At 36.4% G+C, this 20,788-nt stretch overlaps 2 protein-coding genes across 4 annotated transcripts in view; both read left to right on the forward strand.

The window, feature by feature from the left end:
* mmp11a (matrix metallopeptidase 11a) overlaps nt 1–9,941 on the forward strand; it is a 33,890-nt gene extending 23,949 nt beyond the window's left edge. For both annotated transcript variants that reach the window (XM_042422575.1, XM_042422576.1), the window contains exons 4-8: nt 567–700; nt 1,991–2,229; nt 3,778–3,982; nt 5,771–6,028; nt 7,572–9,941. In XM_042422575.1, coding sequence (XP_042278509.1) covers nt 567–700; nt 1,991–2,229; nt 3,778–3,982; nt 5,771–6,028; nt 7,572–7,690 — 955 coding nt within the window. In that variant the 3' untranslated portion in view covers nt 7,691–9,941. The remainder of the gene's footprint in view (nt 1–566; nt 701–1,990; nt 2,230–3,777; nt 3,983–5,770; nt 6,029–7,571) is intronic.
* Nucleotides 9,942–12,033: 2,092 nt separating this feature from the next.
* LOC121904095 (derlin-2-like) lies at nt 12,034–20,528 on the forward strand. 2 transcript variants are annotated; one of them, XM_042421623.1, is made up of 7 exons: nt 12,034–12,441; nt 14,207–14,272; nt 14,940–15,013; nt 15,182–15,275; nt 17,432–17,627; nt 18,010–18,100; nt 18,998–20,528. In XM_042421623.1, exons 1-7 carry the CDS (start codon nt 12,322–12,324, stop codon nt 19,092–19,094), a joined length of 738 nt encoding a protein of 245 aa, XP_042277557.1. In that variant the 5' UTR covers nt 12,034–12,321; the 3' UTR covers nt 19,095–20,528. The 2 variants fall into 2 exon arrangements, with proteins under 2 accessions (XP_042277557.1, XP_042277559.1); XM_042421625.1 differs by lacking the exon at nt 12,034–12,441 and adding an exon at nt 13,955–14,016.
* The last annotated feature ends 260 nt before the right edge of the window (nt 20,529–20,788 follow it).

Here is a 20,788-nt window from a genome sequence, read left to right on the forward strand (position 1 = left end):
TTAAAAATAGTCTATGTGATTATTTCCAGCGATTAAATGATTAGTCAATTAAATGATTAGTCGGTTGACAGATGAGTCCACAACAGTTTTGATAATTGGTTAACTTTAAATGACTCTTTAAAGCAAAAATAGTAAAAATTCTCGGATTTACAGCTTCTAAATTGTGAATATTTGCTAGTTTTCTTAGTTTTTTATAATAATAAACTGAACATTTTGGGTTTTGGACTCCTGATTTCTGATAAATTGTCACTAAATTCTGACATTTTTTAGATTATACGATGAATCATGAAAATAATTGTCAGACTACTTGATACTTGCAATAATCGTTTGTTGTTTTTGGCTCAAAAGGGAACTCAACATGTTTACTGATGTCTTGTTATATTCGTATTCTAACCATTTATCATTCAGGCTTTTACCTGTCATTGTTGAATCCTCTGTAAAGCTGCAGTTAACAGATTGTTGTTGAGATTGTTTTGTTGTCTGTAAAGTTTGATTTTAAAGATTGATCACGCTTTAAGCCTTTTAGAGTTTATGTTCATCAGAGCGTTTGTTTTACGGGCCTGTAGGTCCTGGCATGGAGACAACCTTCCCTTTGACGGCCCGGGTGGGATTCTCGCTCACGCTTTCTTCCCCAAAACACACCGACAGGGCGACATCCACTTTGACTACGATGAGTCCTGGACCCTCGGAAACCACATGGGTGAGTGAGTGGCTGAGAGGGTCTAGAAAAACAAAAATAACAGTTTTTTCTCTTTTCTAACAAATTTTTTAATTTTACTTTATACTTACTCCTTTTAGTAGATCATAAAGCAAAATAAATTCAATAAAATAGGGTTCACAAGGGTCAATACATAATAAGGGTGGGTTACTGTATGTTAAGGGGTATTTTCACAAAGAAAACAGATATTATGTATACCAGACGAGCAATGAAAATGATGAAAATGTGATAATAAAACCAATAAAATAGATTTAAAATAAAATAAAATAAGAGCTAGATGAAACAAATAACAGATAATGACATATAGTTGCAGTTGACATACACACAGCTCACTAGTTGAGTGGACATGGACAGGTAAACAGTATAGCTGCAGTTTTAGGAAGGTTACTTTTGAAATATGATGGTTACAGATGATTAGTTACCCTGTTAAAAATGTTATTTATAAATTGATTCATCAAAATACTGTAACTCATTACATTTGATTACTTTTTGATTACTTTTCTAACAAATGTTTTAAACAGGGTAGTAAAGCTGAAAAGTGCTAAAACCATAAATTCAAACCAGGCAGTGTAAACCTCACTGTTCAGCACTGAAAGGTGTTCTTGTCCGACGACGTGGCCGCTCGCCTTGATGTGGTCAGCTGGTCGCAGGCGTGGCAGCCTCAGCAATGATTATTGATTTGATTGGCAACAGGAAAACCAATCAAAAACATTTGAGAACATACTGTCAAATGAATGGAGCCTGTTTAGATGTAGAGACAGCTCCTTGTAAGCCGTCTTCTCTCAATGGCTTTGCTGACCCTCGTTGTCCAGAAATATGCCAAAAGAAAACATTCCTGCATGTCAAAAAGATGCAAAGCAACAGAATGAATGTTACATTATAAACTTTTTACAGAAAAGAATATATTCAGATGTAAACCCAACATTTTGATTAGTAACTAATTTAATTACATATTTTTTCTCAGTAACTAACAGATTACAATCACATTTGTTTTGTAATTTAATTACATAACGTCTTTACATGTAACTAGTTACTCCCCAAATATAGCTGAGCAGGGAGAGGAAGTGGTTAGGGACTTTTTTATTACTCTTTAGGTAGTGTTGATGTTCCTGGCACTGTATCGTCTCAGGTAGCAAAAACACCACCTGTCTGCCGCTGCAAGCAGGTCAAAACAAATGCCAAGAACTATTTTAAGATAGCATTTGAGCCAGGTGTGGTTTTCTTGTGCATCCTCTGAGGCTTGTCTCCCCCCCCACCCCCCCTCTCCTGCAGGCACAGACCTTCTCCAGGTTGCTGCCCATGAGTTCGGGCACGTCCTGGGCCTGCAGCATTCCCGAGAGCGGGGAGCCATCATGTCCGCATACTACTCCTTCTCCTACCCGCTGAAGCTGAGCGAGGATGACAAGCGAGGCATCCAGTACCTGTACGGGACTCATCCGCAAGTCCAGCCCTCACCACCACCCCCACCTCCACCTCCATCCTTCACAGAGACCAATGAGATTGTCACTAATGTGAGTGGAACTGATGCAAGATTTACAATAACAATCAATTACAGGCTGACTGTATTGAATGATAAGATTTCTACAATTTTTTCCAATATCTATTTAATGAAAAACAACACATATGCTCCAAATAACTGGTTGGTAATCCCAAAGATTAGAAAATATGCCTCGATCCATGGGTAAGATTGCATGAAGAATCCAAATCCAGGCACTTGATGGTTCAGAATAAAAAGCCTTTAATAAATATAGTCTTAAACATAATAATAAGACACATCTTTCTTTATTGGGACTGGCAGACCCAAAGCCTGATTTAATGAATATGGACGACTGTGATAAACCTTTTGTATTCTGCCTTCTTGTCTCTACAATAAATGACAATGAATGCAATAATCATACATCCTGATAAAATAAAATAAAGCTTAGTTTATTCTGTGGATTGTTTTAAAGACATTAAACAAGATCAAGAATGTAGCAAGATATGCTAGCAGCTCTGTGAGGCTTTAAGCTAAATGCTAACGTGTTGATGTTTAGCTGGTATAATGTTTACCATGTTCATGCTAACATTTACTAATTAGCACTAAAGACAAAGTTGAAGTTGATGGGGTCATAAAATTAAAAGTATTAGACATATTAAAATTTTGACCTGATGGTGGCGCTGGATGGAGTGTGAAGGGCCATGAATGTTTTCATGGCATTCAATCCCATAGTTGTTGAGTTTTTTTCACTCACAACCACAAATGTCAACATAATGATGAATAGTCAGAAGATCACTGAAGCAGGGTTCATCTAGGGCCGCATCTAATGATTATTCTGCCAATTATTCTCATGATTAATATTTGAAATATCACAAGTAATAAAAAAAAAACGCCCATCCCAGTTTCACTGGATCCAAAGTCTTCGAATGGCATGTTTTATCTGATCAGCCTGAAGATATTAAATTTACTATTAAGTGATAAGGAAAAGCAGCTGAGAAACTGGAAATGTTGGGTATTTTTGCTTGAAAAATGACTGAAACAATTAACTTAATGTCAAAATAGTTGCTGATTCATAATCTTTTGATCAACTCAATTAATCGATGATTTGTTGCAGCTCTAAATTCATCATCTGCTGACCATGAATGTCTGTATAGAATTTCAAACAATTCATCCTCATCAAAGTTGTTGAGATATTACAGTCTGGAGCAGTGTGGTGGCCAGCTTTGAACATATTTGAACCAAAGATGAGAAGTTGTTTTACTAAGTAATCTCACATACGAGCACTCAGCAAACTTTCCACTTCAGAGATATTTTCTCTTGTAAGACTTGTAACTGAGAGGTTCTTTCAGTTGTGCAGAAAATCCATGAAATTCCTCATCATGGTTTTGTGGCAATAAAAGCAGTCCTCAGGTGGACCGTAAGAAGCACAGAAACCCCTCTCTGCTTTATGTTAGGATCCTTTCAGACAATAAAAAGTCTCCTTAACATATCACCCAACTGCAATAAAATCACCACTTGTTAGAAACTACATTTGCGTGTTTTTGGCATGAGGAGATGAACAAGCGATCTGTCTTAATTCCAGCCTGATGCCTGCCAGACGGACTTTGATGCCGTGTCTATGATCCGGGGGGAGCTGTTCTTCTTTAAGTCGGGCTACGTTTGGCGGATCAGGGACGGGCAACTGCAGAGCGGTTACCCAGCGCTGGCATCTCGTCACTGGAGGGGGATTCCAGACAACATCGACGCCGCCTTTGAAGACAAGTCAGGGAATATTTGGTTCTTTCAAGGTGGGCAGCAAAGACGTTTGTGGTTTCTGGTTTCATGTGAGCACAGGATCACTGGGGAGAGACTTCAGCGTAATTGTATAGATCCACAGACGTAAATGATCCCGCCCTTTTAGGCAAGTTTAAATATGTGTAAAAATGTTAATTAACACAGAGCTTAGACATAGCTGCAGTTAAGACTTTCTTGTGAATATTTCTATTATATTTGGGCCAGGTAGTATGTGCAATTATACTCTTATTTTCAAACCACATTGCAGATACATATGACTGGATTTGCCCTTTTTAAGATTGCCAAAAACATTCATAATCATGGAAAATGTTTTAAGTCTGTCTGCTGTTTTTTTAGGGATGCAACAAATGGTTATTCTCATTATCTTTATTATTTTCTAGATAAACCTTTTTAGTCTATAAAATGTCAAAAAATTGCTTTTCTCACCAACAGAACTGAACAGACAAACAGACATAGTTTCTGTACTGTTAAATATTTCATCATGATACAGTACATCTTGATAAGTTTCTATTTTAAGAGATATTCTCCTTGAATTTAAATTTATTTTAGTGCCTAAGAGCGATCCCAAAACATCCCAGCTTTCATAAAGTTTTCAAAGTCAAAACAGTTCACATTTAAGGTTTTAAAACATCAAAAGGGAGCTGCAAGCAAAATTAGAAATGTTATCTCTGAACAATATCAGTTTTTTAGCTAGCTAACTACAGTATCTAGCCTGCTGAACAAACTGTTACTGCCTCCTGTTAACATGTTTGTTCAGCACACTCGCTAATGTGACTTGCTAGCATTAGCATGTCGCTGTAAACATAGGTGGTTCTGTTGGCTAGCTTGCTGGCTAATTATTTAGCTAAAGGTTTGTACAGGTTAACTGAGCGGTTGTCAAGCTCAGTTTTGGTGTGTTTTTGGAAAGAAGACACAGCTAAAGACAGTTTAATGTGTCACAATATCAACTCCAACCTCCATAACTTCTTGAAACATACAGACATTAACTGACATTTTAATTTGTCTCAAAATGTTACTGAAATGAATTAATGCTGCTTTCTGATGTTCTAGTTTTAACATGAAAGTTAGGCATACTTAGGATTTAAGTAGTTTAAGTCATTAGCATTAACAAAATGGATGGTTGTTTGGAACATGCTGAACATACAGATGGACAACGAAGAAGTGGATTATTTTGCAGGTGTAGTTTCAGAAGTTTCTAAAGAGATTTTCATACTTTTTTGCCGTGAAACTTCTGTTGGAATCCTTTAATCATTTTTATCAATATAAAAGTTAAGTAAACTTTGCATTCATTCAATTCAATTCAGTTCATTTCAGATTATATTAAGGACAAAGCTCTTTAGAGTTCCATAGAACAATAAAATACAATACAACATTTCAGTCAACGACCTTCTTCAGGTATAATATATATACATACATATACATATACCTGAGGAAGGTCATTGACCGAAACATTGTCTATACTAAAGTATCTTTATTGAAGTGAAGACAGTGCGGGTGTCCCTTCTTTTCACCTGTCACAAAGACTACACAGGTTTGCAAGAGATTTTTGATGGTCAACGTCATGTTTAGTAGCATGAGAAGACTGATTTAAATAACTTATAACAACCCACTTGAAGGCAGCATAAATTTAAGCTTCACAATAAAACCTTTTCATCTAACTCTGTTTCTTATTCAGGAATATAAGTCCCATAAACATTGGTTCTTACTGAGGCAAAGAAAAACGTAATTAATAAAACAAAAATTACCAACAAGATTTGAATGACATCCATCTTTCTCGGCAGGTGAGTACTACTGGGTGTTTGATGCTGAGATGCAGATCAGAGGGCCGGAGACCATCAGGAACCTGGGTCTGCCGGTGTCCCGCATCCAAGCGGCGCTGCGCTGGGGCGACTCCAACTACAACACCTACTTCTTTAAATCAGGCAGCTACTGGAGGTTCAATCCCCGCGAGAACCGAGTTGAGTCCGAGTACCCGCGCAGCATGCAGGACTGGAGCGGCATCCCCTATGATGTGGACGCTGCTTTCAGGGATATATACGGTAAGGTCCATAAACAAAAACATAAACAAGTGAACAAATGTTAAGACTACCTACTTTGTGGCTCAAAATATTTTGTTCAAGTTATTATGGGAGTTTGAAGGCTGATATTTTGAAACTGCTTCACCATGTTTGAACTCAAGTTGTTCCGATTATTTAGTAAATGTTGGTCAGTTACTCAAGCAATTTCCAATCTTGCAATCACAATAATTAATGTAAACTGAATCCCCACAGTATATCCACAAAAAAGGGTTAAACTAAAAAAAGTTGATTTCACATCCAGCAGACATTAGCATTCATTTGGAGACGTGTTTTTAGCCACCTGATGAATGTCACTCTCCTTTTAGCTCTGTTTTGGTCTCCACCAACTCCTGAGAAAAATGTCTTTTTACCAAAGACCACTGTCGGCATTAAAACAATCTAATTTAGAACAACTTTTACAGGCAAAAGTCAATGACCCCCCACCCACCCCACCAGGCAGCAACTACTATACTTTACTACTCTAGCTACACATAAACTTCTCCATCTGACCATTATTAAAGTTACCAAACATGAAACATGTATACTTTACTACCTAAAGCTAACCTTTTAGTTTGCAGAGCTTGTTTACAGCTCTACAAAGTAGTGACAATGACAAGTGAAATGGATAAGAGGGAATAAAATATTTTAAAACCTGAATACAATCAAATGTATGATTAAATGAGCAGCTGTGGCTCAGGAGGTAGAGCGGGTCGTCCACTAATCGGAGGATCAGCGGTTCGGTTCCCGACTCCTCCAGTCCGCATGTCGAAGTGTCCTTGGACTAGATACTGATCCCCAAATTGCTCCCGAAGGCTGTGACATCGGTGTGTTTGTGTGTGTGTGTGTGAATGAGCATTAGAAACTCCTCCTGATGAGCAGGTTGGCACCTTGTTTGAATGGGTGAATGTTGGCATGTCGGGTAAAACGCTTTGAATGATCAGAAGACTAGAAAGACGCTCTATAAACACAGCCCATTTAAATACTAGGAATGACATCCATAAAACATTCTAATCAAAAGGCAGACTAAAGAGGTAGGTTTTAAGTTTACGATATCATTACTGTCAGCTGCTCTCAGATGTTTTTAGTTTGTTCCGCTGCCCCCAAGCAGCCAAATAGTGTATGTGGTAAAAGTGTGTCTGAAATCCTGCGTACCACAATATGAATATCAGAAGGTTCTTTAAACATTTGCAGTTTTTACATGCATTTTTAAATATTGCCATGTTTTTTTTTTTGCAAAATGGCATAAAAATGATCAAATTTTTGTGCATTAAAAAAAAATGTGGATTATTTTGCAGGTGTAGTTTCAGAAGTTTCTAAAGAGATTTTCATACTTTTTTTGCTGTGAAACTTCTGTTAATCATTTTTATCAGTATAATAGTTAAGTAAACTTTGCATTCATTCAATTCAATTCAGTTCAATTCAGATTATATTAAAGTACAAAGCTCTTTAGAGTTCCATAGCACTCTACAAATCAATATAGTATTAAATATAAATATTAATAATGATTATTATTTATATTTTTCAGGCTATGCTCACTTTATCCGAGGACGACAGTACTGGAAATTTGATCCTGTTGGCATGAACTCTCTAGAGGGCTACCCTCGCTACGTCGGCATGGATTTTTTCGGCTGTAGAAACGTGTGAGTCTTCGTGTAACTCTGGAGATTTGGGGTGACGGATGTCTTTTTGACAATGAAGAGGAGTTTTTTGGAACAGAGATGTTTGTATGTTCAAACTGTGGATTCAAGGAGACGAGACGGTCTCCTCTAAATCTGTTTTATGCTTTACTCCATTTATTGATACTCAGATCCATAACACCTTCTTCTCAGGAAAACCAAGTTATGTTTCCTCAGACTTGGCACCTCCTGTGCAGCTATACTCTACTATTTATTTTGCACATTTTGTCACCGTACTCTGAGATCTGGGCCCTGTATTAATGACGTGTAATACTGATGTGAACTGCACCGTTCTCACCTCCTTTCTTTGAGCCTGAAATGGAGACTTCCCTGACCGATGTTGGTTCTCAGAACCAGAACAGACTATCTTTGTCGCTGTAGTGGACACTTTTCATTTCAACTGTTTGTTTTTGTTTTTTATTTCATCACGGATGGACTCGCTGATCGTCAAGTGTTTGAAGAGTGACATCAAACTTACAGCTGCTGTAGCGGAGAGCTTGAGAGGTAACTTTTGTTATAACACTGCAACATGAAAACCCAGAAAGGATGTTAAACTATACTTTTTGAAGGTGATCAGAGTGATTTTACTGGCAACGTCTTTTTACCTTTTTGTATTTGGTTCATCTAGATTCACACTGACCAGAAAAGTCAAATTATTCTCAAGCAGCTCATTTATTTTACAGAGTTTTGGAAACCTTTCTCACTACCAGGAGAAAGATTTTGGTAATGTAGCTGTAACCTTCGCCAAGCATGATGGACTTTTGTCTTCTGTTCGTTCTAGAAAAAGAATAACCAGTATGAGGTAAAAGATAAATATGAGCTTTGTTCAGCTTTCAAAGGGTGATCAAAGGTTTTTCTTGACCTGAACAAACTGTCTCCAAATAATCTCTAATAATCTATGCAGTCAAAATTTTTCAGTTATTTGTGGATAAACTTTAAGAAATTATCTTCTGATCTGACATGTTTTGAGTAGCAAACATTACTACATGTAGGCTTGAAGGCTACGTGTGTGTAATAAAGCTAAACTGTTAACCACTGTACAGGCAGAAGGTATATATATATATATATATATATAGCCATATGTGGTCAATTATGAGTGTTTGGAATTTGCTGAGAGTGGTTTCAGAAATTTCTAGATGTTTTTTGTTTTTTTGCTGTGAAACTGAGTCAATGGTAAAATCCATTAGGTCTGCACCTATAGATTATTTTCATTATTGTCAATCAGTCGATTAATTAAGTTTAGTCTACAAATCATCAGGAAATAGTGAAAGATGTCACCAAGAGCCTGAAGTGATGTCATCAGATGTCTTGTTTAGTCCAACAACAGTCCAACGATATTCAAGTTACTATAATGTAAGACAAAGAAAAACAGCACATTGTCAAATTTGAAAAGCTGCATTTCTGCTTGAAAATTGATTTTTAATAGACAATCGGCAATTCATTTTCTGTTGATCGACTCTAGTATCTATTGTAACTGCTGTAAATCCAGCTGTCATCCTCCACAGAGTTACAAACTCTCCAAAACCAACAAAACATAAGTTAAGAGTTTTGTTTTAAGGCCATGGTTGAAGTCAGCCAGTCCGAGCCTGACAGCGTGAGCTCAGGGCAAAAGAGTCCCGTAGGTTACTTCCCCCCAGGCTGTGAACTGGCACCTGATAACTGCAACAATCAAAGATTATTCGTACATCTGATGTTTAAGTTTCCTCAGACTTTCATCAGCAATAGTGATGAAGACAGTTCTGGGTCAGTTTTGCAGCTGATTAAACTCTTGTAACAAGACAGGAAGCATGTTCAAACTTTGAATGTCTGAAACAAAAGTCCAAAGCATTTCTGCCTTTTTTTTGGTCAAAATCACCATTATTTGCACATACAGGAGCATGTTAGACATGAAAGCGATTCACGTCGGCTAAATCGGACTTTTCCAACTGTGGTTAGAGCATTGTTGGGTGTTATAGGGTTTGTCAGTCCTAGTGAAGAAAGACATTTGTACACAGCCTAAGAGACTCAACTCAGGGTAAAAACAAATCTTAGGAGGATCTGCATCTAGTTTCACCTCAGCTAACGAAGGAAGAAGTGTCAGAGCTTGAATTAAAAAGCTTTGAGCTTGGTGCAAAAACACTCCAAAAAATTCAGTCACTGTTGTCGACTTCAGCTTTTCTCTGCAACCAAGTGTTTCCTCACTGCTGTTTAAAGGGTTTCATCAGTCTGTAATGTCACTTTTATTTTCACACAACGTGGAGCATAAAACCTTTCAAGAAATGAAGAAAAAGTGAAAGGAAGAAAAACATTTCTGTACATCGAGTTTTGACGTCACTCTTCCAACATGATGTTGTGAAGAAGCTCTTAGCTGTTGGTAATAATCACTCAGGAAAACAGCAGTGTGCAGGAAAAGCTCTAGGGTGCCATCTAGAGTTCAACACCTTCTCTCCTGCAGGAGGATTGTGATATTTGTCCTCATATTTTGTGTCTCTCATCCTTCATGAAGTCATTGCTTCTCTAAAACATGGTGCTTTATTCGTGTCGGTCAGTGTAACACATTCAGTGGCAGCAGCTGCTGTGTGAATCAGCGGTTCTCAACCTGGTCAGTTAGTCACTCCCAAAAAACAAAACTGAGTGATGAACTTTGACCCTATTGCTGAATTACTTGACAGGCTGGTGTTTCACAAGTATTTATCACAAAGATTACTGGCTTGATAGCAGTGGTGGGAAGTACATTTACTCAAGAACTGTACTGTACTTGAGTATCAATTTTCTACTACTTTATACTTTTTCTACTACATTTAGACAGAGATCAAAAGAAGAAAAAATATCCAATATTTCTCAAAAAAGATTAGCATGAAATTAATGCATCTCACAATTAATCATCTCATGACCCCTTGGATTTATCTTGTGACCCTTTGGAGGTTCCCGACCCCTACGTTGGGAACCACTGAATTAAACTACCCAACAATAGACTTAGTAGTTGAAACTAGCTCCACCTCCAGCAGCTACAGCAGTAACATGCTGCTCTAACACTGATGCTTCAGTATTAATAATATACATCCACAACAGGACAAGTACTTTTACTTATGATAGTTTATTTTGATAATAATACTAATGTACTTTTACGTAAGTATGCGTTTAATTACATGATTTATACATTGTTGTATCTTTTTGTTTAAGTAAAGGATCTGAATACTTCTTCCACCACTGCTGGATAGTGAATCGAAAGGCTCATCACAGTCTCTGGAAAAACTCATGGTGCGACCTCTTTTTAGGGTCACGACACCCACGTTGAGAACCGCTGCTCGAGGTAATCTGACATTTCCTCTGCTGTGTCCCTCGCTGCAGCACTTGAGATGTGAAGGCTCAGTACAGACTGTCTGTTAGTTTGCCAGTGCAGGACACTGACGAGTCATTCCAGTTGTCATCCACACTTTGTTGTTTCTTGTGTCTGTTGTTGCTGTTTGAAACATTTCTGCAACATTTTTCAAGTGTTAATCAGTGAACATTATATTTATACACAAACAACTTAGTAAACATTTGTTGTACATACATGTGTTTTGATTAATATTTTTTTTACTCATATGTAACCTCAACCCTGTACATTGAAATGTATGAACTGTGTATTGTTTCCTCTCTAATAAAACCATAACCTCTAACCAAACTCTGCTGCGTCTGGAGAGATTAAAGCCAATTCACCACATAAACTTTAAAACTAGCAAGACACATTCATACTTGACAAGTTCAGGTATGTGAATGCATTTTTAATTACCATTTGATTATCACTAAAGAAAAACAAATTTGGCTGAGGTACAACACTTTAAGTTAAATTTTAAAAATATAAAATAACATTTTCAAGAAAATAAACCCAAAACTCATGTCAATTAAATTTAACTTCAAAAACATATTAAAGATTCACTTGCAAGGAAAATCTGATAAATTTTCTAAACATTATTAATGAAAAGCAATTGTTTTCTAACAACTAACTAATTAAACTTATCAAAAATGTATTTCATATGTCTCATAATGTTCTTAAATTAAAATATTTTGCTCCAAAACAAGTCATAATTTGTCACTACTTTTACAGAATTGTTGTGGTATGTCTAAAGAATATGTTTTCATTTAAGAAATTTTTTTATAGACTTGTCTCCTAAGATTTTACAAATATTACATAATAAATTTTATGTATTTTATACATTTTTATATGATTATTTTTATCTTTTTTTTGTTGTGCATTTATTATTTCTATCTCATGTTGTAGCCTTAAGAGATTTAATTAATTTTATGTAACATTTTAGATTTTTTTGCTTTATTTGACCAGCTAAATCCCACTGAGACCTGTTTTCTAAGGGAGAGTTAAAATACATGTATTTTTTAAAAGGTATAAAATGGGATGAAATGTGGTGTAAATGTGTCAGAAAACAAAAAAATAACTTATAAATCACATTTCTGCATCTATATTCTAATTTGTTTGCATTAACAGCAGCTATAATGTGTTAAAGGTTTACAGTGTTTGTAGTATGTGTGTGGGATGGATGGTGTTAATTGATCTGTGACTCTGATTGGCTGAGGCAGTGAGAGGGGCGGGGCCTCTGCTGCTCATTCAGTGGGTAAATCATGGTTGACAGTAGGGCAGCAGCAGCAGCGATGGCTCACAGCTTCACTCAGGAGTATTTTCAGATCCCTGTGGTGACCCGAGCGTACACGACCGCCTGTGTCCTCACCACCGCTGCCGTGGTAAGAACCAACAACACAACAACAATAACAACAACAACAACAACAACACAACTCGGTAACAATGAAGAAGACAACAGAAGAGTCAACTCTGACCTGCAGGCTGAGATCAGACAGGAAACACACTAATAATCAAGAATTAGTCAGAAAAGCATTCATTTAAAACTTTTTTCTCTTAAAATTCACAATCAGTCTAATGTTACTAGTTATTAACTGAATTTTTATTATGTGTTTATGTATGTACTCCTTAAAGAAACGTTTTAAATTTAAATTAACAGACAAATCACTGAGCAGCATTTGGTTTTTGTCTGGTGTTGCTTTTCCCACCTTTACTGTAGGTAAAAATTGGCTCCACTATAATGTTTTTTTCTTGAAAAGTCTACATTTTTGAGGAAAATGTACGTGTTCTTACATTTAAAATAGTTTCAGTGTCTTAACATGTTGAATCTTTGGAGCTTTTGAAACAACATAAACGAGTTAAAGAGTTTTAAAATGTTAATTCTTTGCTTGTAAAATATTTAAGAGTTAAAGTTGCAGCTAAATCACTTAAGGAGATGAAGTGTCAGTTTAAGTTTAAGCATCTCATGTCAACTGAAGGTTAAATCACCGAGCTGAACTTTCATTTCAGGTAAAAGTGCTGAAGGCATTTGAGCTGTCAGTTAAAGTGTAATTGTTGAGTGAGGTTGAACTCTTAAAGATATGAAAGCAGCTGAACCGTAAATTTTAGGGCTAAAGATGAAAACAGTTGAAATTTCAGTGGAAGTGGGAGCATTGGAGATAGTTGTAGTAGTAGTTGTAGTATTTGCACTAAAAAAAACAACGTTAGTTAAGAGCTAAAAGTAATTAAACTGTCAGTTAAAGAGAAAAAGATGAAAGCAGTTGAAATGTCAGTTGATATGTAGCCTAATAGGTGAAAGCAGTTCAAGTGTAAACAAAGAAAAAACTAGAAATTTAAAGTGTAAGCAACGAAATCAGAGGACTGTCAGTTGAAGAGTAAAAGTTGAAAGTTTCAGATGAAGTTCAAGCGAGGAAAGTAGTTCGGTGAAAGCACTTGAAGTGTCAGATTTAAGTTAAAGAGATGAAAGGAGTTGAGATTTCAGTGGAAGTGGGAGCAGTGGCGATAGTAGTAGTAGTAGTTGTAGTATGTTCACTAAAAAAATTAGTTTTAGTTAAGGTGTATGCACTAAAAGTAATTAAACTATCAGTTAAAGGGAAAAAGATGAAAGCAGTTGAAGTGTCAGTTGATATGTAGCCTAATAGGTGAAAGCGGTTCAAGTGTAAACAATGAAAAAACTAGAAATTTAAAGTGTAAGCAATGAAATCAGTTGAAGAGTAAGAGTTGAAAGCTAAGTTAAAGAGATGAAAGGAGTTGAAGGTTAATTGTTGAGCTGAACTTTCAGTTGAAGTTAAAGTGCTGAACACATTCAAGATGTTAAGTACAAGATTGCAAGATGAAAGCAGTTGAAGTGTCAGTTGAAGAGTAGTGTAAGCGAAGATAACTGTAGTGTGTGTGCTCGTGAAACAGTGTCAGTTGATGTGCAAGCGTCAGCTGTTGAAATGTCTGTTAACTTGTCACAGGTGAAAGCAGCTGGTTGAAAGTAAGACATAAAAGCAGTTTTAAGTTTTGGTTGAAGTAAAAGCAATTGAAGATGTTAGCTGATGTGTAAGCAATGAAGTGTTGGTTTCAATTGTGTTTCTCATCAATATGGAAAGATATCCCATTTTCTGATTTAATTCAAGCTATATGTTGTTGTTGGTTTATTTTCAGCAACTTGAGGTCATCACTCCCTTCCAGCTCTACTTTAACCCAGACCTCATTATCAGAAGATACCAGGTAACATTTATTACATGTTGGGATCTTATCTGATTTCTTTCCTAGAGTGAGAGAAGAAGATGATTATCAGTCTTGTGTCTATGTGTGAAGTACGGAGCTGGAGTCAGGACGTTGTTAGCCTAGCTTAGCATAAAGACTGAAAGCAGGGGGAAACAGCTAGCCTGGCTCTGTCAAAAGTGAAAAAATACACCCGTAAAGAGCATTAATTACTACGTTGTTTTTTTTTCCTTAATTCTGTAAATGTAAAAAGAACAATTTGTGGTGTCAAAGGGAGTTGTACCATAGCGAAGATGCTGCACAAAAGTACTGGATAAATAGATAAACTTTTGTTCTTCAAGTAATAGTTCCTGCACAAAACTCCTCCTAAAATCACAAATTGTTATTGATGCATTTCTGTTTGTGTACAGATTGAACAAATAAGATGCAATTAATGAGCTTTAGAGGTGTTGCTAGGTGTATTTTTTAACTTTTTTGTCTTTGGACAGAGCCAGGCTAGCTTTTCCCCCCTGCTTCCAGTCTTTATGCTAAGCTAGGCTAACCACATCGTGACTTTAGCTCCATCTTCTCATCTCACTCTCAGACAGAAAGAGAATAAGCATATCCCAAAATGTTGAACTATTCCTTTAAGTATATAAATTGACAGTAATCTTTTATCTTTGTCTCTCAGATATGGCGCCTGATAACCAGCTTCCTCTTCTTCGGTTCCCTTGGATTCAGTTTTGTGTTCAACATCATCTTTCTGTATCTTTTATCAGCGTTTCTTCAGGAGAAAACAGGATCAAACATCTCAGCTGCATTGTTCATCTAAGATATTATCACTCTAACTTCTAACGGCAGCTTTTGTAGTTAGTTTTACTCTGATGCCTTTACACTGGGAGTAAACTGCAGCTGGATCCTTGACTATTTAAGTTATCGATACTGCCGGATGCTGGAGGAAGGCTGCTTCCGGGGCCGGACGGCAGATTTTGTTTTCATGTTCCTGTTTGGAGGCGTCCTGATGACTGTATCCTTTTAATCGTTTATAAAAGAGATTCTTTAAAGGGCTAGTCCACCCAAATTACAAAAGATTTTTTTCACATAGATTCAACTTTATTGTCATTGCTCAAGTACTGGTAGGTACCAGGGATGTTACGCTAACTGTTTGTCCAGGTTTTGATATCTATCTCTGAGATTCCTGCCTCCACTCAAATATAATGGAGGTGAATGGAATTTAGTTTGTTGCAGTCACAGCATGGAAAAGATAGATTTAAAGGATAAGGCTGGTTATTGTTTATATTTTTCTTATTGTCAACAAATCATGATCGCTGTTATTAGTCTTTGGAGCCGTTTCTGATCAAACTTACATGTCTAAACTCTTCATAGTGGTGGGACATGTCACCCAGTGCAGCGGTGTGGCTCATTGGCATGTTTTTAATAGTTTTTTGGACAACAACAGAGGTGTACGGCACAGAGGAATAAGATATATCAGACTTTGATACACACACAATTACACAAAATCAGGACAAATAAAAACAAACTATCTAAGTATCTGTATGGTTAGATACTGCAGGAGTTTACCCCTAAAATATGTTGTTATTTGGCTGAACTGACCCTTTAAAGGTGCAAGAATTAGATGTTTTAGTGCTCTCTGTTTTCAGTAACAAGCTGCTTGATAAACATCACTTTTTTTTTTTTTTTTTACAGTTTAGATGCCTGAATCAGGAAGTCTTCTGGCTAAAAGCATGTAAAGCCAGCTACTGTACATACAGCGCGTCTCTTTTTGATGATGCTCAGCAGTTTGTAGCCAGAAGCTCTCGTTCACATTCCAGGTTAATGATACAGTCCCAGGCCTGTTTAACACAGACGTCCCTCTGGGCTGCTGTGAAACAGTCAATGTGCAGGTTTATGAGTCTGTTTGGAGCCGTGTTATGTTTCATGGACAGTTTTAACAGCACGTACATGAGGACTAATTCTACTGTCATATCAGGATGGCACAGTGTTTATTCTGTTTACTTTATCAGATTAGTAACGTGATTCGCTGACATGAATGGAAATGTTGTCTTTTACAGTTTTGTCAAGGGTTCGGCATTCGGTAAACAATAACACCATCTCTTTAAAAGTGTCTCATATAATCATTAATGGTGGTAGTTTTAGGACTTTTGTGCAACAAATACTCACATCTTAGGCAACTGCATCACAAACTTTACAGTTATTTAACATTTCTGGAAGCAGAAATGTCTCAGTAGCGGGAGACGAAACGTTTTTTCTAGCTGTACATACATGTATGGAAGACCACTTCTGTCAGGAAAAGAAAAATAATTATTAAATATCAGGAATGTTTATACAAAAAATAGTCATGAATAGTCAAAATTACCTGGATTTATGACATAATTGTGAGTCGTAATTAAGAAATCAGTCAAATTTTTTACTTTAACTGCAAAATAAAATTCTGATAGTAAGCCAATATATCATAACATACAGACATATTTTTAAATTTTGTCATGTTATCTCATATTTGTCACAATTTTTCACTTTGTATTTATGATTTATTCTGATGTAAGTAAAACTTCAGGTCAAAATTCTTCATCTAACTGATAAAAATAAAAAATACTCTTGTTAAGTTAAAATTATGGGATACTACGTTGTAATAATACAAGTCTAACTTATGATGATGATGGTTTTACTTAAGATCTCATGATGTCGAGTAAGCAAGCAACAATTTTGACTTATCTTGTACATTTTTCTTAATATATATAAAATCTTGAGAAAGGAAGTCAATGTTCATGATTCAGTGTTTCATAATTCTAGGTAAAAACTTTGACTTTGTCTCAGTATTTTAAAAGTCACAATATTTACTTACTATTTTACTATATATCGCACATGACTCATATAATCTTGAGTATTTTTTTGTTTTATCAATCATAACTTTTCATCCATTTCATAAATTTTCCTGGCAGAAATGGGCTTCCGTATCCATGAGGTATTTCATTTACCAATTTATTTTGACCAGAGTTCATTCTGTGAAGTTGCCATTTAGTCAACTTTCACTCCATAACTGTGGCTGCCTGGAGGTTTGACTCAACCAGTGAGGTTTTTCTCAGCTGCTCCTTCGAGAAATTTTTACTGTAATAACGATCACAAAACCAAATGATGAGTTGTATTTAACCTGAACTCCTTCAGCTGTTCGGTCTGTTCGCCAACGTCTTCTTCCTGGGTCAGGCCTTCATCATCATGCTGGTGTACGTGTGGAGTAGAAGACATCCGCTCATACACATGAACTTCTTCGGCCTCCTGAACTTCCAGGCGCCGTTTCTGCCCTGGGTACTGATGGGATTTTCGCTGCTGCTCGGAAATTCCATCGTGGTCGACCTCCTAGGTACGAAGCACTTCACCAAAAATGTTCTATTGATCTATGATATTCAATCAATCAATCAAACTTAACATATATAGCAACTTTCATACAAGTCGAATGCAATTCAAAGTGCTTTACAAGTGAAACTACAAATGCACAGGATGGTAGATATGAGCTGAGAGACTGATGCACACCAGGATAAAAGTAAAATACCAAAATTAAAACACTTGTTGGTTTTGCTCCAAACATGTTGACAATAAGACAAATATAGAAAATCACCAGACTTATCCTTTAAGCATGAAGCAAACATTATAAAGCTGTAAATGCTGTTATTTAAAACACACAAGACTGAAGCAACTGAAGTGATTTTGCTGTCAGATGTGTGATGAGCGTCGTCTCTCCTCAGGTATCAGTGTCGGTCACATGTACTACTTCCTAGAAGACGTGTTTCCAAACCAGCCGGGAGGAAGAAAGCTGCTGATGACTCCAGAACTTCTGTAAGAAAAATTCATCACACACAACTCGTATGATTTAAACTTTTAATAATCCTTTTAATAAACCACTGATGGAGTCTGGGCAGGTTCAGTTTGGTCTAATGCTAGTAGTATTGATCCTCAATCATTTTAAAGTACTGACCAGATTATTTGGCACCAAATGCATCTGACTTGTTTACTTAATTGACACTGAATTATGTTTCAGATACTTCCTGATTTAAATGAATATTATACATCTCAATGTGAAGTTTACACACTTTTTATATTTTATTGTACAGATTTATTTTACTATTAACTATTAAAAACAAATAATTGAGCCTCATCACTGCACTGGGTCACATGTTCCTTCATCATGAAGAGTTTGGTCACGTTAGCTTGTTTAGAAACGGCTCCAAAGACTAATAACAGCGATCAGGTTTTCAGTCTCCAGAGAGTAGTTCTGTGTAAGGCAGACCCCACTGAGCATGTGCAGGAACACGGCTCCGTTCATGATGCTTTACTAGCTTGTTGTGCTACATATCACAACCTCTTGACTTTATACTAAAGTTATTTACAGTGTAGAACAAAGTCAAGAGGCTGTCATATTGGCTCCAGAGACTGAAAACGTGATCGCTGTTATTAGTCTTTGGAGCCGTTTCTAAACAAACTAACATCACCAAACTCTTACTAATGAAGGAACATGTCATCCAATAGTTTTTGGACAACAACGGAGGAATAAGAGATATATCAGGCTTTAAATACACACACAATACTTGTTAGTAGATCAGTTTGATGGTTTTTCTCTGCACACGAGACTTGTTGACAATACGTAAAACATAGAAAATCACCAGCTTTATCCTTTAAGTTACAAGATGCAGAGACTTTTTTTTTTGTTGACGTTTTGATGTTTTCTCTTTACAGGCGAGCCATGTTTGACCAGCCGGAGGACTCAGACTACCGTCCCCTCCAAGAAGAGCAGGATGGAGATCTGCAGCAGGACGACGAGTCGCACAACTAACAATTATCAACAAAAATAATCAGCCGGCGGAAACACAGACGGACAGGAAGCGTGGATTGGATGGAGTCCACTCAGACAGCCGAGATACACACAAGGACTGAACTGTTACCATCACAAAACTGTTTATTTTGACTCTGGAGCCTTTATTGTCCTGAATGTGAGGGTAATTGCAATTTTCCGTCTGTGATTTGAAATGAAGCTTTTTGAAATTTAACCTTTTTTTTAAATTTTTTTTTTTTTAAAACCATGATAGTATTTGTAAGTTTCTTGGGGAGAGCTAAAAGGAGCAAAAACTAACTCATAACTCCCTCCCCCCTGCTGTTGTGTCACCGCTGCTGTTTCACAGAACTGCCGACGGCCTGAAATCCCATCAGCCCCGTCTGCTCACTCTGCACTTTCACACGCTGCCTTTGTGGGTCGAACACTGGGGACAAAATGGAAATTGCTTAGCACAACAACACGCAAACACGTCTCTGTGGGACCCTGGCAACAAAACACATATTTCATCATCTCTCATAAACACACAGAGCTGCTGATAAATATTAGTCACAACTGGAGGTTAGACTGACGTGAGTTTAAAGGTCAGCAGCAACAGAATCAATCCTGTTATTTTAACAGATTCAACAAGAGTTTGTTGGTTTTTCTTGACAGGATGGAAAAACGTGTTTACAGTTAAACCATCATGGGACAGAAAACTGAATGTGGGGAAAGTCTGAGATGCAATTTAGCCTTTAAATGAAGAATTAATTCACATAAAGCTAAAATTAGGGATTAACAACTTGAGCAAAATATCCAGTTGTGCTTTGCTGACAAATTTTACAATTTAAATTGTGATTTTTTTTTCTACATATTAATAAATTTATTTGCTTTTTCTTCGTTTTTTTAATCCAGTCGGTTAAAGAAAAGTCAACTTTAAGTCATCCTAGAAAAACTTTTCTATAGAAAAAGTAAACAATTTAGCTCTTTTTAACCTCTTACATTCGTGGTCTTCAGTGATATTCAAATATAATCATAACATTCAAATGTGTTGTGACATTTATTGATAACAGCTGCAGATTTGACAACCTTGGAGGAACCTCTCATCGATAGACGTGTCACTTTATTGGTCTTTTATGAAAAACATAAACACAAACAGCCAACTCCTTATTTTTTGTGTTGTTTCTTCTTCCATAAAACCATCTTATAATGAGTGTAAATGTACAGATTATATTAACCAGACAGCAGCCACATGTTTTGTGATTTTGCAAGATGCAGATTTTATAAGATAAGTCAAAGTATTCACTCATGTTCTGTATGTGATTTAGCTTTAAGTGTAAACAAATTAAATCCGCATCAGTCAGTTTTAATATTTTATTTTAATCCAGATATAATAAAAAACCATAAAGATTATGATATTTGACTACAGCTGAGTAAACTTACTGGTCATTACAGATCGAGGTAGTATCAACAGCCTTTTCACAGTTTAAGTTATTAATAATTATGTAAATTATAATTAAAGTCGCAGCTCTTTTTAACTCTCTATTTCAAAATAAAAGCAGTCGATCATTCAGGCTTTTCTAAATCTAAACACATGTATGAATAATTGTGCAAAGAAACTTTAATTTAATGTCATTTTTTTTCTAGATTGTCTTTTCGTAGCTGACTCGATCAAACCAGGGTTCAAGGTTAAGATTGTAAATCCCCTGAAAACGTTG

Source organism: Thunnus maccoyii, chromosome 9 (assembly GCF_910596095.1).
Source record: "Thunnus maccoyii chromosome 9, fThuMac1.1, whole genome shotgun sequence".
Taxonomy (NCBI): domain Eukaryota; kingdom Metazoa; phylum Chordata; class Actinopteri; order Scombriformes; family Scombridae; genus Thunnus; species Thunnus maccoyii.